This window comes from Entelurus aequoreus, linkage group LG22 (genome assembly GCF_033978785.1).
Source record: "Entelurus aequoreus isolate RoL-2023_Sb linkage group LG22, RoL_Eaeq_v1.1, whole genome shotgun sequence".
Classification (NCBI taxonomy): domain Eukaryota; kingdom Metazoa; phylum Chordata; class Actinopteri; order Syngnathiformes; family Syngnathidae; genus Entelurus; species Entelurus aequoreus.
Genome location: NC_084752.1, coordinates 3,833,958 through 3,858,471, shown reverse-complemented (window position 1 = coordinate 3,858,471; position 24,514 = coordinate 3,833,958). Strand labels below are relative to the sequence as shown.

Genomic DNA, 24,514 nt, shown 5'->3' with positions numbered 1-24,514 from the left:
TGACCTATCCAAGGTTCCCATTACTTCACATCAAATATTCCTCTAATAAAAATATTTTTGGTGGAAGATTTTGCAAATTTGGTAAATAAATAACCCAAAAATTTACATTTTGTTGTTTTCTTACTGTACCGAAAATGAATTGAACCGTGACCTCTAAACCGAGGTACGTACCGAACCGAAATGTTTGTGTACCGTTACACCCCTAGTAGTCAGTGTACAGATTGTATAGCAGTATACTTTACAATCAAATGCATAGTGCTATATACAGCTTGTATAGCAGTGCATATTCAATTCTAAATTGTTTAGAGGGCAACATTTCCAGAAAGCTAAGAATGCTGGGCCGAACTTCTCCCTTCACTATCAGTCTTAGTTTGTATATTCCAGACAACAAGCTTTTTCTACAGTAGACATTTGAATTGAGAATATTTATTTTTCTCAGAGTTACGGGAGCGCTGTGCTATTTTTAAGGATCTTTTGCAAAAAAAAATAAGATCATCTCTGTGATAGCGTTTTAAGAATCTGCAGCAAAAATGTGAGTCTCTCACAAGTTTTTTTTAACTGAACTCGCGGGCCACCAGTTGAATAGTCCAAATGATGAAAAAGTCCAAATGATGAAAAAGAGAGGACCTAAAAGGAAACCTTGAGGAACACCACAAGTATAAAAAACTGGAACTGCCAAAAATGAGAGGACCTAAAGTGGTGCGTTGAGGAACGCACAGTTATGGTATGGACCCCAATGTTCTATGTTCATGACACCTCCGAATTCGGGAGATGCGGGGGCGTGGTTGAGGTGGGGGGGCGGGGTTGAGGTGGGCAGGGTTGAGGTGGGCAGGGTTGAGGTGGGCAGGGTTGGGGGGGCGGGGTTTGGTGGTAGCGGGGGGGTGTATATTGTAGCGTCCCGGAAGAGTTAGTGCTGCAAGGTGTTCTGGGTATTTGTTCTGTTATGTTTATGTTGTGTTATGGTGCGGATGTTCTCCCGAAATGTGTTTGTCTTTCTTGTTTGGTGTGGGTTCACAGTGTGCCGCATATTTGTAACAGTGTTAAAGTTGTTTATACGGCTACCCTCTGTGTGACCTGTATGTCTGTTGATCAAATGCATTGTATTCACTTGTGTGTGTGTAATGGCCGCATATATCATGTGCCGGGACGCTGTTAAAAATGTAGGAAAAGCGGACCTGACGACAGGTTGTAGAGGACGTTAAAGGCAGTGCCTTTAAGGCACTCCCCCAAAATTGTTAACCGGGTGGAAATCGGGAGAAATTCGGGAGAATGGTTGCCCCGGGAGATTTTCGGGAGGGGCACTGAAATTCGGGAGTCTCCCGGGCAAATCCGGAGGGTTGGCAAGTATGTTTGCTTGCAAGATTAAAAGGTCAATGCAAGGGTCTGCCGAAGTGTTTACAGTGGTCCAAGCTCTTCTATACAACAGGAGAACTCTAGTGTTTTTAGGAATTTGCTGCAAAAATGTTTGTCTCACGTGTTTTGAACTAAACTCAGAGGCCGGTTAGGTGTCATTTTGGATTTGGCCCTAACATATACTGCTATACCAACTGTACACTTACTCCACTGAAGTATATCTAAGTTTATTGTCCCTTGAGATGATCTACTGTAATAAATGTGGTTGATGAAAGTGTCCTGTGGGTGACCCCCAGCTAGTGCGAGTCATGGTGTCCCCTGTGAACTCTCCTGGAGCCACGGCCAGCTGTCAGAAGTCCATGTTCCAGTGTGGTCTACTGCAGCAGCTGTGCACCATCCTCATGGCCACCGGTGTGCCGGCGGACATCCTCACCGAGGTAAAATCACAGTTTGACACGTCATTAAACACCACAACATTTATGGCTTATTCAGTCATCTGTGCACGCCTCCCAGACCATCAACACGGTGTCAGAGGTCATTAGGGGCTCACAGGTTAACCAGGACTACTTTGCATCAGTCAACGCACCTTCTAACCCACCAAGGTAAAAGACAGACGTCTCACGGGTAGTGCTTCTGTGACCATCATCAGTGTCCTCACTTGTCTTCTTTGGCTATTTGCAGACCAGCCATTGTGGTCCTGCTCATGTCCATGGTCAACGAGAGACAGCCGTTTGTGCTTCGCTGTGCCGTCCTCTACTGCTTCCAGTGTTTCCTCTATAAAAACCAGAAAGGGCAAGGGGAGATCGTGGCTACACTGCTGCCCTCCACCATTGACGGTCAGTCCTTGCTGTTATTACGAACAGTACGGAGTACATTTTTTTGCTTAAAGTTATGATTGTTTACATTAGAAGGGATTATTTGAGCATTTTTTGTGAGGGTAAGAGTTACAGTATTGTTCTCCCTGCTGTTTGCTGAGTAGTCAGCAGGATTCCACTAAAACAACACAATATGTAATCCTTTGTGTGGAGGAATGGCACAGTAGCAATAGTATTTTAGTGCAAATCTGGATAAAAATACAAACAGGATTCGTACTGCCCTGCACTTCAGAGTAGGGCTGGGCGATATGGCCTTTTTTAAATATCTCGATATTTTTAGGCCACGATATATATCGCAATATTTTGCCTTAGCCTTGAATGAACACTTGATGCATGTAATCACAGCAGTATGATGATTCTATGTGTCTACATTAAAACATTCTTCTTCATACTGCATTAATATATGCTCATTTTAAACTTTCATGCAGAGAGGGAAATCACAACTAAGTCAATTGACCAAAACCGTATTTATTAAACAGTTATTAAGCAGTGGCACAAACATTCATGTCATTTCAAAACAGAAAGTGCAAGATTTTAAAACAAGCTATTAGTGCACTTTTGTGCATGATAAATTAAGGTGCACTTTTTGTACAGAACGCCAATACAATAGTTTAAAACAAATAAAGTGCACTTTTGTGCATGATGTCACACAAGATATTTCAAAAACTGTCAAATAAAAATGAGCTGCATAATAGGAAATCCAGTAGTGTATGTCCTTCGCTATGTGGTAGGTTCTTGCGGACGTTATCTCCTTATGTCGTGGACTATTTTTTTCATACGGTGTTGATCTGGAACTGGTTGCTTGGGCATTTTGTGGGTGTGGCACCGAACGGAGATGTTGACATGCGGAGTAAGCACTCTTCATTCTCTAGCAGGTGACTTTTCAAATGATGCTACATATTAGCAGTAATGCTACTTTTTGTAACAATGCTTTTGCCCCACACTTGAAAAATTACGGTTGTCGTGTTCGACATATTCCCACTTGAAGCCAAACCACCGCCAGACGATGGACCCCCTGCTGTTTTTCTTGGGAATTAATTCTTCCTTCATTTGTTACCAGATTCGCACCTTCTTTCTCTTGTATTACCACTCGCACCACAGCTACCCATGCTGCTACCTCTCTGCTCCGCAAGGGCGTATACGTATGTGACGTATGTAAGAAGGTGCGCTTGTTTAAGTCTCTGTGAGAAGGACAGACAAGAAAGAGTGAGAAGAGCATGTAGTGTAATGCCTGCAGCTAAAAGCAACTGCGTGAGAACGTATACTCGAATATCACAATAAAGTCATTTTCTATATCGCACAGAGACAAACCCGCGATATATCGAGTATATCGATATATCGCCCAGCCCTACTTCAGAGTATTAAAGGCAGACCCACTAGGGCTGCACGATTATGACCAAAATGATAATCATAATTATTTTTACCAATATTGAATTCAGGATTGTTATTTATATATTTAAAGACAAATACGTGTGGTTTTCTTCATTGTTAGTGTTAACACTTCAGCTTTTACTCATTACATGATGACATTAGGACGGCGTGGCGAAGTTGGGAGAGTGGCCGTGCCAGCAATCTGAGGGTTACTGGTTCAATCCCCACCTTCTACCATCCTAGTCACGTCCGTTGTGTCCTTGAGCAAGACACTTCACCCTTGCTCCTGATGGGCCTGGGTAGCGCCGTGCATGGCAGCTCCCGCCATCAGTGTGTGAATGTGTGTGTGTGAATGGGTGAATGTGGAAATAGTGTCAAAGCGCTTTGAGTTCCTTAAAAAGGTAGAAAAGCGCTATACAAGTACAACCCATTTACCATTTACCATTAGCTCTCCATCCATGGATGGGTGATATTTTTTCAGAGCCATAAAAAACAGTCACATTCCGCGGATGGCACGTGCGTCATCAATTGGACACCTCCACTTGACCTAATTGTACTTTTGATTGTTTCTAGTAAGAAACATGTCCAGTACAGGCCAACAGTTTGGACACACCTTCTCATTCACAACACAACTGATGGTCCCAACCCCATTGATAAAGCAAGAAAATCCACTAATCAACCCTGATAAGGCACACCCGTGAAGTGAAAACCATTTCAGATTACCTCTTGAAGTTCATCGGGAGAATGCCAAGAGTGTGCAAAACCATAATCAGAGCAAAGGGTGGCTATTTTGAAGATACTAGAATATAAAACGTGTTTTCAGTTTTTCACCTTTTTTTGTGAAGTACATCAGTGGTTCTCAACCTTTTTTCAGTAATGTACCCCCTGTGAACATTTTTTTAATTCAAGTACCCCCTAATCAGAGCAAAGCATTTTTGGTTGAAAAAAAGAGATAAAGAAGTAAAATACAGCACTATGTCATCAGTTTCTGATTTATTAAATTGTATAACAGTACAAAATATTGCTCATTTGTTGTGGTCTTTCTTGAACTATTTGGAAAAAAGATATAAAAATAACTAGAAACTTGTTAAAAAATAAACAAGTGATTCAATTATAAATAAAGATTTCTACACATAGAAGTAATCATCAACTTAAAGTGCCATCTTTGGGGATTGTAATAGAGATCCATCTGGATTCATGAACTTCATTCTAAACATTTCTTCACAAAAAAAGAAATCTTTAACATCAATATTTACGGAACATGTCCACAAAAAATCTTAGCTGTCAACACTGAATATTGCATTGTTGCATTTCTTTTCACACTTCTTTTTGACAGACATTTAAAAAAAATCTCACGTACCCCTTGGCATACCTTCAAGTACCCCCAGGGGTACGCGTACCCCCATTTGAGAACCACTGAAGTACATAACTCCACATGTGTTCATTCATAGTTTTGATGCCTTCAGTGACAATCTACAATGTAAATAGTCATGAAAATAAAGAAAACGCATTGAATGAGAAGGTGTGTCCAAACTTTTGGCCTGTACTGTACGTTAAATGAAAAACACACAAATATAGAGTTATTCAGTGTACTGATTGTACTCGTGGGAAAGAGTCCTTCAACCCGAAATTACATTCCTTGGATTTATACACATGGGTAGATGCAGGGAGTGCATGAATTCCAACAGGGAGCATGTCTTGACAGAACACCGGCAAGAAGTGTTGGCGCTCAATGGAAAAGTGTCTCCAGATTATATTTAGCACAATGGCTAGCCATTAGTCTTGCTAATGTGACTCCAAGGAGACAAGGAAAACAGCGTGTTATGCAGGCGGTTCACACGTCCATCCATCCATTTTCCACCGCTTATCCGAGGTCGAATCGCGGGGACAGCAGCCTAAGCAGGGAAGCCCAGACTTCCCTCTCCCCAGCCACTTCATCCAGCTCCTCCCGGGGGATCCCGAGGCGCTCCCAGGCCAGTGAAGTGAATTATTTATGTATTGCGCTTTTTCTCCAGAGACTCAAAGCGCTTTACATAGTGAAACCCATTATTTGCATCTTTAAACAACATTAGGTACGCCGAACAGCACGGAATTTGGGGCAGTGAAACGAGGCGACCGGCTGCAGCATCCCTGGAAATGTCAGTTGATGTCGGCCGGCGAAGTGGTCGGCGTGGTCATTGAGCTAAGCGCGCATGCACAATAGCCTACGTCAACAAGCTGCTGTTGCTTTCACGCTGCCGCAAGCTGTGAAATTACTTGTTTTAATGTGCAGCTGAGCCTGCTTTTTAAATGTTAGCATTGCCGACGATCACTTTCATTTAATTCTGGCAGCCGTGTTTGTGATTAAAATCTGATTAATTATGCAGCTCTAAAATACATTTTCCTAATGTAGGATTACATAACATAACCACACGTTAGCAGTTCATTACTGACAAATACTTAGGTACCACTGTAAACACACTACCTGGAAATAATCTGAGAAGATGAGAAAGTTGTATTAAGAAATGATGGTGCACATGCAGACCTTTTTTCTTAATCAGTACAATTTTACTGGCACTCCTAAAACTGTGTTTTTGGTTCTAAAATCAACACTATTCTTCCATTCATCCACCCTTTTTGTGTTGTTTGCGTTGCCCAGCCAACTCCATCTCAGCAGGCCAGCTTTTGTGCGGGGGCCTCTTCTCAGCGGACTCCCTCTCCAACTGGTGTGCCGCGGTGGCCTTGGCTCACGCCCTGCAGGACAACCTCATACAGAAGGAGCAACTCTTGCGGGTCCAGCTGGCCACCAGCCTGGGCAAGCCTCCCGTCTCTTTGCTGCAGCAGTGCACCAACATCCTCTCTCAGGTAGGCACCGTGCTGATGCTCTTGGATATAAATGTGTGTGTGTGTGTGTGTGTGTGTGTGTGTGTGTGTGTGTGTGTGTGTGTGTGTGTGTGTGTGTGTGTGTGTGTGTGTGTGTGTGTGTGTGTGTGTGTGTGTGTGTGTGTGTTCTTGTATTGCTACCCTTCTTGAGACATCAACAAGGAAAAGTACCTTCCAACATGTAAGGACCGAAATCATGGTCCCAATATGGAAAAACATTGCATCTAATAGAGAATGTCTCATTTGCACCCCTGGTGGTGAAATCTATCAAAATGAGGGTGGTCCCAGAAAGGAGGGATTTTTCAAAATGACTGTTGGTTTTAAAAGTGCTTCCCCTCTGGTCAACATATGAAATAACAAGTGTGTGTAAGAAATTGAAATGCGCCCCCTTTCGCCTAAATGAATTTAAACAAATTAATAAATATGTATATAGAGACATACTGTAAAAATTTGAAATAAATAATGAAGATTAAAAAACAATTAAAAAATAAAAAATAAAATCTCACAATTTGTCGACTTTTTTCTTATAAAATTGGGAACAATTTCTCATATTCTTTCTGTTTCTGTAACATTGCAATATTTTCTCGTAAAATTGTTACTTTTTTATGTAAAATTCTTACTTTTTAATGCAAAATGGTGACATTTGTCATATAAAATTTAGACTTTTATCACAATATTGCCAATTTTTTTGTTGTTCTTGTAAAACAGTGACATTTTTTGAGTAAAATTATGACTTTTGTCATAAGTTTGCTGTGTAAAATGCCGATTATTATTATAATATTGCCAAAATTTCAAAGTTTTCTTATAAAACTGTGACTTTTGTCGAGTAAAATTACGACTTTTCATAAAATTGCCAACATTTTAAGCTTTTCTAGTAAAATTCCAACTTTTATCGTAATATTGCACAAATTTCGACTTGCATTGAGTAAAATAATTACGACTTTTATTATGATACTACCAAAATTCTACGTTTTTTGTGTGAAAATGTGACCTTTTTCTTGTGAAATTCCAACTCATTTTTCACAACAAGCTTTTTTATATTTGCATAGTATTAATGTTGTAAATACAAATCTTTATATATCTATAAAGGGTGGTCCTAAAGAGGTAGGCATTTTTCTCAGGTCTCAAGAATGTAGGAAATACAAGAGTGTGTGTTTGTTTGTCTGTGTGTGTGTTTGTGTGTGTGTGTGTGTGTGTGTGTGTGTGTGTGTGTTTGTGTGTGTGTGTGTGTGTGTGTGTGTGTGTGTGTGTGTGTGTTTAAAAGAGGGGCCATAGGTCCTGGTTTAACATTTTTGATTAGAGTGGTGTCACATTGTGATTTTGCAGGGTGATAAGATCAGCCGGCGGGTGAGTAAAGTGCGCGTGACATTTTTGTTTGTGTTATTTGGGGCACCACCTTTTTTCAGCTTGGCTTCTCCACGAAGCAGGGTTTGTTTTGTGGGGTGGGCTTATGTGTGAAAGGGGTCTTGGTGTCTAGCTACTCCTGGTTCCACTTCTCAGCCCTCCGCATGCGGCTCCTAATCATGCTGTACTGGTGGAACCACCCCACAATATTTTGCAACTTTTGGGCCTTTCAGCGTGCAAGTTGCCATATTTATTGAAAGAGGCTTTTATTTGTACAAATGCATGCTTATCAGCCTTTCCCACTCTTAAGAAGAGGATATGTGCTTTTATGTGAAACATTCCAAAAGTGTCCGATAACACCAGAAAAGTCGCAAGATCTGTTGCTGGTCGCTTTTTAGAAAAAGTAACAAAGTCATTAAATGGCAACACTCCCATATGAGGTGTGTTAAAATGTATTTATTATCTACTTTACAGAATTGTAACAACAATCTATATTCACACACAGTCCCGTTTAAATGTGTTTATGTATTTGTGGCGGTCCAAATTGATCTGTGACAAGTCGCCACAAATAAATGAAAGTAAGGCACACGCTGTATGTAAATATATCAATGGATGTATTTTTTTGTCTAGGAAAATGATAAACACAAAGATAATACCGTATTTTTCGGACTATAAGTCGCAGTTTTTTTCATAGTTTGGCCGGGGGTGCGACTTATACTCAGGAGCTACTTATGTGTGAAATTATTAACACATCACCGTAAAATATCAAATAATATTATGTATCTCATTGACGTAAGAGACTAGACGTATAAGATTTCATGGGATTTAGCGATTAGGAGTGACAGATTGTTTGGTAAACGTATAGCATGTTCTATATGTTATAGTTATTTGAATGACTCTTATCATAATATGTTACGTTAACATACCAGTTGGTTATTTATGCCTCATATAACATACACTTATTCAGCCTGTTGTTCATTATTCTTTAGACATTTTAAATTGCCTTTCAAATGTCTATTCTTGGTGTTGGCTTTTATCAAATACATTTCCCCAAAAAATGCGACTTATACTCCAGTGCGACTTATATATGTTTTTTTCCTTCTTTATTATGCATCTTCGGCCGGTGCGACTTATACTCCGGAGCGACTTATAGTCCGAAAAATACGGTAGTTATATTGAATATAAGCATTATAATAAATATATACATTGTATATACATAAATGTTTAGCAGCCTACCGCATTTCAAACACCAACACTTTCTCTTTAAAGTCCATGGTAGACTTCAGCTTTACAGATGCCACGTCTGCACATATTCAAGGCCGGTGTTTGCTCAATAAAACGCTTTATTTTGTTTCACCTTTGTGCTTTACATCCGATGTGGAGACTAAATCTGAAAAGGTGATTTTTGTATGTTGTGTACGTTCAAATGCTGCTAAGGTGTTAGCTACGCCGTTATGGCGCAGGTCTCCCTTGTTGTGGATGTTGCATGTTGATAGCGTCCTGAAACTTTGAGCAAAACATTTCTTGCCTTTGCACTTTAGTTTTATTTATTCATTCATTCATCGCTTCTTTCAGCTCTCGGTGTAGAATTAAAACGGTGATATCTCCATACAAAGATAGTAGTTTGATAAAAATGCATTTATCTACTAATGATATCAGCTAAGCTTTGTCCTGTTTTTTTCTTTTGCTAACCCCATTAACGACTAATGGCTGAGTGAAGTGAGAGAGTTACTGAGTTTAAGTCGAGAAAATTAGACTAGATGGTTTGAAATTTCATTGTTTGCCCACTGAAATAAGAGTGTTTACCTAATTATTTTGGTTTTGTTCACCAACAACTTTCCTGACAATGAAATTTCACATTTTGGCTTTCATCTAATTTTCTGTCACCCAAATGGAATTTTGAACATGCACGTCGTCTCCTGTGTATGCTTCCTTGTAGTGTTCCTCTAGAAATTAATACGTACAGTATTAATGTTTATCCAACTGTTGGTCACTTTATTAGGTACACCTACATACTCTAGCAAGCTCGCATAAAGCAAGGGTGTCCATTTGTGGGACGCAGCTTCTGTGTATTGGCCTGCGGCACATTCTCCAAATACAATAAGCAGGAAACAACAGCAAAAATGGAAACGTTGATACTGATAATACTAGGGAATATGATACTGATACGAGCAGTCATGCAAGCTCGACGGTCCGTTAATATCTAAAGTACAGGCCAAAAGTTTGGACACACCTTCTCATTTCAATGCGTTTTCTTTAGGGATGTCCGATAATGGCTTTTTGCCGATATCCGATATTCCGATATTGTCCAACTCTTTAATTACCGATACCGATATCAACCGATACCGATATCAACCGATATATGCAGTCGTGGAATTAACACATTATTATGCCTAATTTGGACAACCAGGTATGGTGAAGATAAGGTACTTTTTAAAAAAAATTGTAAAATAAGATAAATAAATTAAAAACATTTTCTTGAATAAAAAAGAAAGTACAACAATATAAAAACAGTTACATAGAAACTAGTAATGAATGAAAATGAGTACAATTAACTGTTAAAGGTTAGTACTATTAGTGGAGCAGCAGCACGCACAATCATGTGTGCTTACGGACTGTATCCCTTGCAGACTATTGATATATATTGATATATAATGTAGGAAGCAGAATATTAATAACAGAAAGAAACAACCCTTTTGTGTGAATGAGTGTAAATGGGGGAGGGAGGTTTTTTGGCTTGGTGCACTAATTGTAAGTGTATCTTCTGTTTTTTATGTTGATTTAATTAAAAAAAAAAAAAAAAAAAAAACCCCGATGCCGATAATATAAAAACCGATACCGATAATTTCCGATATTACATTTTAACGCATATATCGGCCGATAATATCGGCAGGCTGATATTATCGGACATCTCTAGTTTTCTTTATTTTCATGACTATTTACATTGTAGATTGTCACTGAAGACATCAAAACTAGGACACCTGTGAAGTGAGAGAATGCCAAGAGTGTGCAAAACCGTAATCAGAGCAAAGGGTGGTTAGTTTGAAGACACTAGAATAAAAAACATGTTTTCAGTTATTTCACCTTTTTTTGTTAGGTACATAACTCCACATGTGTTCATTATAATAATAATAATAATAATAGATTTTATTTGTAAAAAAGCACTTTACATTAAGTAAACAACCTCAAAGTGCTACAGTGTATTAAAAAAATAAATAAAAAATAAAAAGATAATAAAAAATAAAAAAAAATAAAAACTAGAACAGCCAAATAGCTAAAACTAGTATGCACATATCTAAAAAAAAAAAAAAGAAGGCTTTTTTAAAAAAGAAGGGTTTTTAAGCCTTTTTTAAAAGCATCCACAGTCTGTGGTGCCCCCAGGTGGTCATGAAAATAAAGAAAACACATTCAATGAGAAGGTGTGTCCAAACTTTTGGCCTGTACTGTGAATGTTTGATTATTCTCTTTAACTTTATCTCAAATTTAGCACAGGATTTTTGACATTGCCTTCTAATCCATACATTTCATTGCTCTGTACTTGTGACATGTGTAATGACAATAACGTTGAATCTAATCTAATCCATGCTGATGTTTGGAAAACAATGTGGCTCCCGCTTTTGTTGAGAACTTTGGGGTACTGTTGAGCGCCGACATTTGCGCTCTTTTTTTTGTTGGCAAATGAGATGAGAGATTACCATCACTCCGTTCACACGTGAACATAACTGTCAAGGGTGTATGGGTGGGCAGTGCTGAGACACGTGCGCGTTCGAGTGCTGCTTTTGGGACAACTTACATTGGTAAAAATCACGATAATTGGCCACGATGAGTGGGGAAGATTGGAAAAAAGAAGTTACTACTAGGGACGTCCGATAATATCGGCCGATAAATGCTTTAAAAATTGTAATATCGGAAATTATCGGTATCGGTTTCATAATTATCGGTATCTAAAAGTAAAATGTATGACGTTTTAAAACGCCACTGTGTACACGGACGTAGGGAGAGGTACAATAAACCTTAAAGGCACTGCCTTTGCCTGCCGGCCCAATCACATAATATCTACGGCCTTTCACACACACAAGTGATTTGGTCAACAGCCATACAGGTCACACTGAGGGTAGCCGTATAAACAACTTTAACACTATTACAAATATGCGCCACACTGTGAACCCACACCAAACAAGAATGACAAACACATTTCGGGAGAACATCTGCACCGTAACACAACAGAACAAATACCCAGAATCCCTTGTAGTACTAACTCTTCCGGGATGCAAAAAAAAAACCCCCCCGCTAACCCCTACCCCTACCCACCCCAACCCCGCCCACCTCAACCTCCACATAGTCTATCTCAGGGAGAGCATGTCCCAAATTCCAAGCTGCTGTTTGGATAGATAGATAGATAGTACTTTATTGATTCCTTCAGGAGAGTTCCCTCAGGAAAATTAAAATTCCAGCAGCAGTGTACAGAATTGAGATCGAATTTAAAAAGTAAATAATGGGGGTATAAATGGAAACAGAATAGAAAAATATTACAATAAGAATAAAAATAAAAAGCAACAATCAGAATAAAAATATAACAGTAAAATAACAAAATAACAAGAGAAACTAGGCAGTAGTGACCATGTTATGAAAAAGGATTGCACTGTTATTGTTTTGAGGCATGTTAAAAACAATAATGCACTTTGTGACTTCAATAATAAATATGGCAGTGCCATGTTGGCATTTTTTTCCATAACTTGAGTTGATTTATTTTGGAAAACCTTGTTACATTGTTTAATGCATCCAGCGGGGCATCACAACAAAATTAGGCACAATAATGTGTTAATTCCATGACTGTATATATCGGTATCAGTTGATATCGGTATCGGTAATTAAGAGTTGGACAATATCGGAATATCGGTAAAAAAGCCATTATCGGACATCTTTAGTTGCTACACATATTTCACTGGCATTGGTTGAATTTGCGTGAATTAGCCAAATATTTTTTCTATAAATATAAAATGTCTCAGCATAATTAAATTGAAATGGTTTGATTGCTTTTGTAAAAATAGCAATAAATTAAAATGTTATTTGTATGCAGGTGTACCTCATTTTGTGACCGGCAATTCTATACGTGCAGTGTACTACGCTCACCGGCTTGATGCAAGACGCCTTTCTCTGTTGTGTCCAACAGGGCAGCAAAGTGCAGACGAGGGTGGGCCTTCTCATGCTGCTCTGCACGTGGATCAACAACTGTCCCATCGCCGTCACGCACTTTCTACACAATCAGGAGAACGTTCCCTTTGTATCCTTGCACTGCCTCCTTACTGAGCCACGTTACAGCCCGTGAGTCCACTACTAGCATGCTACAGTATGTACTTCTCCTGCCGTCTGCGTCCTTCACTTGGCGACCACTGTAGCTAACGGCTCAGATCTCCGAGAACTTGGGAGAGGATGAGCGACTGGTGCAGGGCTTGTGCGCGCTGCTGCTGGGCATCTGCATTTACTACAACGACAACTCGCTGGAGAACTACACCAAGTAAGCGCCACCTGCTTTCTCAACATCACACAATTGTCGGTGGTGTGCTCATCTGATTCCCTTCTGCTCCGTCAGAGAGAAGCTGAAACAGCTGATAGAGAAGCGCATCGGGAAGGAGAACTTTGTGGAGAAACTCGGCTTCATCACCAAGCACGAGCTGTACTCGCGGGCCGGCCAGAAGCCGCAGCCGGTCTTCCTGTCTCCAGAGCAGATGCTCTTCGACCATGAGTTCACCAAACTGGTCAAAGAATTGGAGGGTCAGTCAGCACCATGTCTGCCTTGTCCTTTTTATTTACCTCTGACTTCATTGCTCAACCCTGTAGAGCAGGGGTCACCAACGCGGTGCCCGCGGGCACCAGGTAGCCCGTAAGGACCAGATGAGTAGCCCGCCGGCCTGTTCTAAAAATAGCTCAAATAGCAGCACTTACCAGTGAGCTGCATCTATTTTTTAAATTGTATTTATTTACTAGCAAGCTGGTCTCGCTTTGCCCAACATTTTTAATTCTAAGAGAGACAAAACTCAAATACAATTTGAAAATCCAAGAAAATATTTAAAAGACTTGGTCTTCACTTGTTTAAATAAATTCATTATTTTTTTTACTTTGCTTCTTATAACTTTCAGAAAGACAATTTTAGAGAAAAAATACAACCTTAAAAATGATTTTAGGATTTTTAAACACATATACCTTTTTACCTTTTAAATTCCTTCCTTTTCTTTCCTGACAATTTAAATCAATGTTCAAGTAAATTTTTTTATTTTTTATTGTAAAGAATAATATATACATTTTAATTTAATTCTTCATTTTAGCTTCTGTTTTTTCGACGAAGAATATTTGTGAAATATTTCTTCAAACGTATTATGATTAAAATTAAAAAAAATTATTCTGGCAAATCTAAAAAAAATCTGTAGAATCAAATTTAAATCTTATTTCAAAGTCTTTTGAATTTATTTTAATATGTTTGTTCTGGAAAATCTAGAAGAAATAATGATTTGTCTTTGTTAGAAATATAGCTTGGTCCAATTTGTTATATATTCTAACAAAGTGTAGATTGGATTTTAACCTATTTAAAACATGTCATCAAAATTCTAAAATTAATCTTAATCAGGAAAAATTACTAATGATGTTCCATAAATTATTTTTTTAAGTTTTTCTCTTCTTTTTTTCGGCTGAATTTTGAATTTTAAAGAGTCGAAATTGAAGATAAACTATGTTTCAAAATTTAATTGTCATTTTTTTCGTGTTTTCTCCTCTTTTAAACCGTTCAATTAAGTGTAAATATCATTAATTATTAATAATAACATAGAGTTAAAGGTAAATTGAGCAAATTGGCCATTTCTGGCAATTTATTTAAGTGTGTATCAAACTGGTAGCCCTTCGCATTAATCAGGACCCAAGAAGTAGCTCTTGCTTTCAAAAAGGTTGGTGACCCCTGCTGTAGAGGAATATGTTCCACCTTTTCTTTCATAGTTCTTTTTATTGATTTCACATTCACATTAACAACAAATTCAAACCCTCTTCATCCCCTACCCCTGCTGTCACTCAAAACAAAAACAAAAAACAAAAGTAAGAGTACAAAAGTACCCAGAGTAAAAAAAATGTCCATACAAGGCATTTGAGACAAAGTAATTGAAAGCTGAAACACACTGTAGAAGCAGCATGACAAGGCCTGAAACGTCGGCAGTCATATTTAGGTACATGTCGTGGGCTATTCCTGCACTTGTGTAGAGGATTGGTCAAAAAAAGTCAAAAAAGGTCTCCACACTTTAAAAAACTTATTTTCAGAGCCCCGTAATGTATATCTTATTTTCTCGAGCTTCAGGTTTGCTAGCACGTCCCTTATCCAGTAGTAGACTGAGGGTGGGACAGCCTCCTTCCACTTCAACAATATCAGGCGGCGTGCGAGGAGGGTGGTAAAGACAACTATTTTGTGACCCCCTACAGGTAGCTCCATCCCTTCAGGAATGATTCCAAATACAGAAATTAAAGGGTTTGGATCAATTTGAATTGTTAAGACCGTGGAGAGTGCTTCGAAGATAGATTTCCAGTACCCCTTTCAGTGTTTCCCATAAACTGCCAAGATACCTGTGGTGGGGGGGCGGGGGCGTGACCATGGGCGTGGCTATGGGCGTGGTTACCATGCCATCATCGAGTAATTTGCATAATTTACTACAATGATATGATTTTCTCTAAAAAGGCTTAAAAAATGTATACTTACTAATTAATAATAACAGTTTTGTTTTAAACGTCCATCCATCCATCCATTTTACAATATAATTACAACACTTTATGTACATATTTATATACAGATTTGAACAATAAGTTATTCACTGAAATATATTTATTAATTGTGGTTCTTACAAAAAATATATCTTATAAAATATAAAAGCTAAAATGTCTCTTAAAGCTCTGCCCCTTTAATTAGTGCATACTAAATAATTTAACTTTAGCCTACTACTACAACCATATTATTTACCAGCAACATAAAGTGAAACAGAGGCAGAGGTGTCCTGCCACAGTCAGTAACAAATAAACAGAAAACAGTAGTGGTCAAATACAAATAAGGCAACAAGAGAAGTATCCTACACTTCTCTTTTGTAAAGTAAATCTGAACAGCCTTTATGGGCATCTACATCAACTATATGATTTGCCTGAGAAGTTGGACGTAATTCTTTCGTGGCGGGCCGCCACAAATAAATGAATGTGTGGGAAACACTGCCTTTAGCGTCGGACAAAGCCAAAACATGTGTATTAAAGGCCTACTGAAACCCACTACTACCGACCACGCAGTCTGATAGTTTATATATCAATGATGAAATCTTAACATTATAACACATGCCAATACGGCCGGGTTAACTTATAAAGTGACATTTTAAATTTGCCGCTAAACTTCCGGTTCGAAACGCCTCTGAGGATGACGTATGCGCGTGACGTAGACCGGCGAACACGGGTATGCCTTCCACATTGAAGCCAATACGAAAAAGCTCTGTTTTCATTTTATAATTCCACAGTATTCCGGACATCTGTGTTCGTGAATCTGTTTCAATCATGTTCATTGCATTATGAAGAAGGAAGCTGAGCAAGCAAAGAAGAAAGTTGTCGGTGCGAAATGGACGTATTTTTCGAACGTAGTCAGCCACAACAGTACACAGCCGGCGCTTCTTTGTTTACATTCCCGAAAGATGCAGTCAAGATGGAAGAACTCGGATAACAGAGACTCTAACCAGGAGGACTTTTGACTTCGATACACAGACGCCTGTAGAGAACTGGGACAACACAGACTCTTACCAGGATTACTTTGATTTGGATGACAAAGACGCAGACGTGCTACTGTGAGTATGCAGCTTTGGCTTCTAAACATTTGATCGCTTGACCGTATGTGCGCAACTTTTTTTTGCCTATGTACGTAACTTTTTAAAAATATATAAGCTTTATGAACCTTGGGTTAGGTGAACGGTCTTTTGGGCTGAGTGATTGTGTGTGTTGATCAGGTGTTTGAATTGTATTGGCGTGTTCTATGGAGCTAGGAGATAGCATAGGAGCTAGCATAACACGTACCGTACCGTACGTGCGCGTCACGTACGTAACTTTTAAAAAATATATAAGCTTTATGAACCTTGGGTTAGGTGAACGGTCTTTTGGGCTGAGTGATTGTGTGTGTTGATCAGGTGTTTGAATTGTATTGGCGTGTTCTATGGAGCTAGGAGCTAGCAGAGGAGCTAGGAGCTAGCATAACAAACACGCAGGTGTTTTTATGCAGGATTAATTTGTGGCATGTTAAATATAAGCCTGGTTGTGTTGTGGCTAATAGAGTATATATATGTCTTGTGTTTATTTACTGTTGTAGTCATTCCCAGCTGAATATCAGGTCACCCCCGGCTCTCACAGCATCTTCCCTATCTGAATAGCTTCAACTCCCCACTAGTCCTTCACTTGCACTTTACTCATCCACAAATCTTTCATCCTCGCTCAAATTAATGGGGAAATTGTCGCTTTCTCGGTCCGAATCTCTCTCACTTCATGCGGCCATCATTGTAAACAATAGGGAACTTTGCGTATATGTTCAACTGACTACGTCACGCTACTTCCGGTAGGTGCAAGCCTTTTTTTATCAGATACCAAAAGTTGCAATCTTTATCGTCGTTGTTCTATACTAAATCCTTTCAGCAAAAATATGGCAATATCGCGAAATGATCAAGTATGACACATAGAATAGATCTGCTATCCCCGTTTAAATAAAAAAAATTCATTTCAGTAGGCCTTTAATGTTGCATTATATGTTCCACCTTTTAGCAAAATAGAACGCCTAAGAATTTGCCTTCATTCTGCTAGAAGAGATACACACGATGAGCTCACCCTGTTTCGTTATCTATGTACTCTCATACACATATATTGTTATTAATGTTGTCATAAAGTACCAGCCTGGAGAGAGAATGAAGGAGGAAGTGTGTGTGCTCGGCACACATGTCAAGTTAACTTTCAATTTTGATTCTGTTACGCTTGACCAGTCTTCCTCCCAGGGAATAAAACGCACTGGTCAATCCTAAGTTCTTTTGGATCCCATATGTTGAGTAAAACGGACCCCAGAGACAGAATGGTACAATACCGAGTTTTACTGAAGCTTCAGGAGACCAACCCTTACAATGCAAGCATAGCATCAGCAAGCTAGGTCTAAATCCAGACTAAAAGAGTCAGCTTATGTTGAGAAAATAGCCCCCCTCGCCCAGAAAGGAGCGCTGCTGCTTCGTCAAAACCGATAAAAAAACACAACAGCTCTGTGAGCCGACAAACAGGAGCCCTTAAGACAAAACAAAGAGTTTACTAGCGGACATAAGATAAAAGCAAGGAGGTCACAATACTAGCTGCTTTAAACATGACTATGCATAGAAACAGAACACTTAAACATATCTCATTCTCACAGTTCCTGCCAAGGCCAGGGAACCTCGGTGGACAAAAGAATGAGAGACGGGCGACCATTTTAGTGATGGCTCCGACTTTTAGATAGCTCGGTTCGCTCTCTCCAGCGCTGATACCACTATTGTTTGTACTTACTCCTGTTTTATATAATAAATTGTTCATCTATAATTCTAATTACCTCTAATCATTTTAGACAGCCTTAGAACCAAAGGATCTGGGTGCACTCTAACCCCCCCCAATAACCAAAAATTCAGAATGATGCAATTTGGTGTGCATTTTTAACCTCTTAAATGTATTTGTTACCGGAACCAGGTGTGATAACCAAGGCAGTCCACAAGTCCAGTGAGGAGGAGAAGAAGGAAGAGGAGGTGAAGAAGACGCTGGAGCAGCATGACAACATAGTAACTCAGTACAAAGAGCTGATCCGAGAGCAGGTAACAAACCGAGCGGACGGACAAGACGCTGAGAATTTCTCCCAGTCTCTTTCACGTTTCTTTCGTGGTCTTGTCAGGATGCCAAGATCCAAGAGCTGAAAGAGCAGGTGGCCACCATGACGTCCCAAAACGAAGAGATGCAGACCACGGTGGCCCAGCAGCTGAGCCAGATCCAGCAGCACAAAGACCAGTACAACATCCTCAAGCTCAAGCTTGGTGCGTTCACATCGCCAACCCTCGACTTACAACCAATAACACTAACGTTGTCTCAACCTCATTTTTACTTATTAGGGAAGGAAAACCAGGGCCAGGCTAACCCTCCTCAGGGAGACGGTTCCCATGTGAACGGGATGCAGACGGAAGAGGTCTCACAACTTCGAGAGGAGATGGAGGAGCTCCGCAATCAATACGCTCTCCTCCAGACACAACTCCGTGACAAAGAAGTGCTCATTGAGACTTTGGTTAGTTGAGAGTGTGTTAGGGATGTAAAACTATTAACATTTCATATCACTGTTATTAATATTATCACAGTTACGCATTGAAATCTTTTAACTTAGTTTAAAATGTAATAAATAAGTAAGCAACACACACACACACACACACACACACACACACACACACACACACACACACACACACACACACACACACACACACTCTGCTTTTCATAGTGCAAAAACAAAGATCACGTTTTTAAAGAAGTTTATCTTCTTTTGTTTTATTTTGTAAAGGTTTTAAAGAGTTTCATGTTAAAGGCAAAACAGGTGTTTGGAATGGGGAATGATGTTAATGTGTCTTTTATTCATGTAAGCATAGTCAGCTAGCGATTAGTGTGCCAGCTACTCCTCTCACAAATGATCAGTTTCACTGTGTTTTTCAAATCCATCACGTTTTTTACAATAATAAGTCATAATTATAACTGTAATCGTTACATCCCTAATGTGTGTATTTACCACTGTGTTTTTCAAAGTGAGGTAATCAATCACGTTTTTTACAGTAATAAGTAGGGATGTCCGATAATATCGGCCTGCCAATATTATCGGCCGATAAATGCGTTAAAATGTAATATCGGAAATTATCGGTATCGTTTTTTTTATTATCTGTATAGTTTTTTTTTTAGTTTTTTTTATTAAATCAACATAAAAAACACAAGATACACTTACAATTAGTGCACCAACCCAAAAAACCTCCCTCCCCCCATTTCTTTCTGTTATCAATATTCTGGTTCCTACATTATATATCAATATATATCAATACAGTCTGCAAGGGATACAGTCCGTAAGCACACATGATTGTGCGTGCTGCTGCTCCACTAATAGTACTAACCTTTAACACTTAATTTTACTCATTTTCATTCATTACTAGTTTCTATGTAACTGTTTTTATATTGTTTTACTTTCTTTTTTATTCAAGAAAATGTTTTTAATTTACCGGTAGTTATCTTATTTTATTATTTTTTTTAAAAAGTACCTTATCTTCACCATACATGGTTGTCCAAATTAGGCATAATAATGTGTTAATTCCACGACTGCATATATCGGTTGATATCGGTATCGGTTGATATCGGTATCGGTAATTAAAGAGTTGGACAATATTGGAATATCGTATATCGGCAAAAAGCCATTATCGGACATCCCTAGTAATAAGTCATAATTATAACGGTAATCGTTACATCCCTAATATGTGTATTTACCACTGTGTATATATATATATATATATGTATATATATATATATATATATATATATATATATATATATATATATATATATATGATTGGCAACACTAAATTGGCCCTAGTGTGTGAATGTGAGTGTGAATGTTGTCTGTCTATTTGCGTTGGCCCTGTGATGAGGTGGCGACTTGTCCAGGGTGTACGCCGCCTTCCGCCCGAATGTAGCTGAGATAGGCTCCAGCACCCCCCGCGACCCCAAAAGGGACAAGCGGTAGAGGATGGATGGATGGATGGATGGATATATATATATATATATATATAGATGTCCGATAATATCGGCCGATATATGCGTTAAAATGTAATATCGGAAATTATCGGTATCGTTTTTTTTATTATTGGTATCGGTATCGTGTTTTTTTTTAAAATTTTATTTTAGTTTTTTTTTAATTAAATCAACATAAAAACACAAGATACACTTACAATTAGTGCACCAACCCAAAAAACCTCCCTCCCCCATTTACACTCATTCACACAAAAGGGTTGTTTCTTTCTGTTATTAATATTCTGCTTCCTACATTATATATCAATATATATCAATACAGTCTGCAAGGGATACAGTCCGTAAGCACACATGATTGTGCGTGCTGCTGCTCCACTAATAGTACTAACCTTTAACACTTAATTTTACTCATTTTCATTCATTACTAGTTTCTATGTAACTGTTTTTATATTGTTTTACTTTCTTTTTTATTCAAGAAAATGTTTTTAATTTATTTATCTTATTTTACTAATTTTTTTAAAAAGTACCTTATCTTCACCATACCTGGTTGTCCAAATTAGGCATAATAATGTGTTAATTCCACAACTGCATTTATCGGTTGATATCGGTATCGGTAATTAAAGATTTGGACAATATCGGAATATCGGATATCGGCAAAAAGCCATTATCGGACATCCCTTATATATATATATATATATATATATATATATATATATATACCTAAACTGCAAAAAGAATGGGGCGTTATAGTGAGCAAGCCTTAATTAGAAAGACGTTTTTATGAAATGTAAAACCCTGTATAGACAGCATAATAAGGTTATGAAAAAGGTTTTTATGAAATGTAAAACCCTGTATAGACAGCATAATAAGGTAATGATTTGGAGTGCACGAGTAAGTGGAAAAGGGGAAAAAAATCTCCTTTTGACCACATGGTCATGTATTAAATGATATATTGCAAGTAACAGAACCTCTGTTGTAAATACGGAAAGGATAAATAAATATAGATAGGTAGCTTGTACAATACTTCTTGATGTGCACCTTTTTATCCAGAAGAATCAATCGATAACAGTATTAGCTAATTAGTAATAATGGGTTACTTGACGCCTCAGTGAGTGTGTGGCACACTCACCACCTGTAATGACACTGCACAGTTACTCTGTTGGTGTTTCATAGTGGGCATTCATCATCTGCTGGATTAAAAAAGTAATTACATTTGACCTGCAAATATTTTTACCTTAGTTGGTAACAACAAATCCGAATGATCCCACACTTTGGAATTTTACCTTTTTCTTAGTTCCTTTTAGTTCAATTGTGGTGACGAAAACCGATGTCAAACGTGGTACGCCACTTTTCCAACTTCTTTCAGCACAAGCTGTCACTTTAGCCAAAAGAAATGCTTCCTGATGAACATCAGAATCAGAATCATATCAATATAGTTTGATGCTACACAGTCCATGACACAGCAGCTGTATCGGTCACATGATTGTTTTCTTAAAGTGACACACACATCGAGGGACACAGTATCACTCCTTGTGTTATACGCCTCCGATGATTCAGTATCAGTTGACCCATCACTACTAATTGGTCATCATTTTCTATTTTTTTGTAGCGATCCGAAGGGTCCGAGCCAGCAGAGGGCGCCCCCGCAGGCCCAATCAACACAGAACTCCTGAAGGTGACTTTAATACTTCATCATGATGGTACATGTTCAGGTCTCCTGTGTTCACCTCCTCTCATGACCTCCAGGAACTGGAGCTTCTGAGGAGTCAGGTCCAGACCCAGACGGCCGAAATCAGCCAGCTGAAGACTGAGAACCAGGACCTGCTCAAAAGAGTTGAAACCGGGGTAAAGACACACACATGATCTTTAAATAACATTCAATTATATTCTCATAAATTGAACCTCTTCAGTCTATAGATGCCACCCCGAGTGGAGACGCCTCAGTGGACGCATCCAACATGGCAGAACTGGAGAGCAGACTGGCTGCACAAACGTCTGAGATTGGGAGACTCAAAGTGTGTGACTCGCCACAACTTTCTATCATCATTTCTTTCAATCACGTATTTTATCATGTGCTGCCTACCAGGAGGAGGTCAGGGGCCTGACGCAGGGTCGTGCACATCTGGAGCAGCAGGAGGCCTCGGCCACCAGCTCGGTGGCCATCCTGCAGACGGAGAAAGCCAAGCTCCAAACAGACCTTCAGGAATCCAAGAAGGAGCAGGACGACCTGCTGATGCTGCTGGCTGACCAGGACCAGAAGATCCTCAACCTCAAACAGAGACTGAAAGACTTGGGACACACGGTAAGACCGACAGGGTTCTTTGTACTTGTCTAACATAGCAGCAAGCGGCATATCATGCTCTGTCTGGACTAACAAAGCTTTTTTGACGTCTACTTACAAACAGCATTTGGGATCAGGCAGTAGGAAGTAAAGATACAGTATCTACTCAGTCTATACTTTGATATTGTGTTGTTCATACAGAACAGCATTACTGTATGGAGAGAAGGTAGACAAATATGAAAGGGGTCACACCTCTGTTATGACTCTGATAATACCTTCTCACAATAATAAAAATATATATCAAGCTTTTCACAATAATAAAAATATTATAATCGCAAAAAAGATTAAAGGGCCGCGCAACGTGCACACAAATTCCTGAAAAAAAATTCAAGTATCCTCCCAACACTATTAGTAAAAGATTCTTGTGTGCAGACAACTACCGTATTTTTGGGACTATAAGTCGCAGTTTTTTTCATAGTTTGGCCGGGGGTGCGACTTATACTCAGGAGCGACTTATGTGTGAAATTATTAACACATTAGCGTAAAATATCAAATAATATTATTTAGCTCATTCACATAAGAGACTAGACGTATAAGATTTCATGGGATTTAGCGATTAGGAGTGACAGATTGTTTGGTAAACGTATAGCATGTTCTATATGTTATAGTTATTTGAATGACTCTTACCATAATATGTTACGTTAACATACCAGTTGGTTATTTATGCCTCATATAACGTACACTTATTCAGCCTGTTGTTCACTATTCTTTATTTATATTTTAAATTGCCTTTCAAATGTCTATTCTTGGTGTTGGCTTTTATCAAATAAATGTCCCCCAAAAATGCGACTTATACTCCAGTGCGACTTATATATGTTTTTTTCCTTCTTTATTATGCATTTTCGGCCGGTGCGACTTATACTCCGGAGCGACTTATACTCCGAAAAATACGGTAATTGTTCCAAACAGTGCCACGGTGGCTGTCACACGGCAGTGAAACGGCTGATAAAACAAAACGGAGGTCATCGTCATGGACCCTCTAGCTGCGGAAACTAGCTCTCCATCCAGCTAAAAAAAAACCTCAATAACTTCACAGTGACGTTTGAGAATTTACGAAACTAAAATAATACAAAAATAAAGCCATTGTAAATTATTAATACTGACAAAGACACTCGTGTTAGCATATTTGCTAATGCTAACAATGCTACTTTGTTTACATTACGATAGCGTGTACAAATATGCATAAAAACACTCCTACAGACATCACACCTGGGATGGTTTAGTATGTATGAATTGTTTTATTTATATTGTAAAACTTGCAAACATTAGGGGTTGGCAACCTGCGGCTCAAGAGTGGTATGCGGCTCCCTGGAGTTTTTTCAAAAATGTATGAAAATGGAAAAAGATGAGGGCAAAATATACTTTTTTGTTTTGATATGGTTTCTGTGGGAGGACAAACATGACACAAACATTCCTAATTGTTAAAAAGCCCACTGTTTATATTAAACATGCTTCACTGATGAGAGTGTTTGGTGAGCGCCGTTTTGTCCTACTGATTTTATGGTCCTTGAAGTCACCGTAGTTTGTTTTTCTTTCTCCGACGCTG

The 24,514-nt window shown here is 38.8% G+C and overlaps 1 protein-coding gene across 6 annotated transcripts in view; it reads left to right on the top strand.

The window, feature by feature from the left end:
- uso1 (USO1 vesicle transport factor) overlaps positions 1–24,514 on the top strand; it is a 53,199-nt gene that overhangs the window by 23,656 nt on the left and 5,029 nt on the right. The window contains exons 10-25 of one of the 6 annotated variants that reach the window (XM_062033433.1): positions 1,650–1,790; positions 1,846–1,955; positions 2,035–2,189; positions 6,238–6,443; positions 7,788–7,808; positions 9,189–9,203; positions 12,979–13,089; positions 13,205–13,323; positions 13,399–13,580; positions 18,552–18,673; positions 18,751–18,889; positions 18,965–19,134; positions 22,237–22,302; positions 22,374–22,472; positions 22,538–22,642; positions 22,714–22,929. In XM_062033433.1, the coding sequence (XP_061889417.1) occupies positions 1,650–1,790; positions 1,846–1,955; positions 2,035–2,189; positions 6,238–6,443; positions 7,788–7,808; positions 9,189–9,203; positions 12,979–13,089; positions 13,205–13,323; positions 13,399–13,580; positions 18,552–18,673; positions 18,751–18,889; positions 18,965–19,134; positions 22,237–22,302; positions 22,374–22,472; positions 22,538–22,642; positions 22,714–22,929 (1,977 nt within the window). The remainder of the gene's footprint in view (positions 1–1,649; positions 1,791–1,845; positions 1,956–2,034; positions 2,190–6,237; positions 6,444–7,787; positions 7,809–9,188; positions 9,204–12,978; positions 13,090–13,204; positions 13,324–13,398; positions 13,581–18,551; positions 18,674–18,750; positions 18,890–18,964; positions 19,135–22,236; positions 22,303–22,373; positions 22,473–22,537; positions 22,643–22,713; positions 22,930–24,514) is intronic. The other 5 variants (XM_062033435.1, XM_062033434.1, XM_062033436.1 and 2 more) reach the window with 5 other exon arrangements.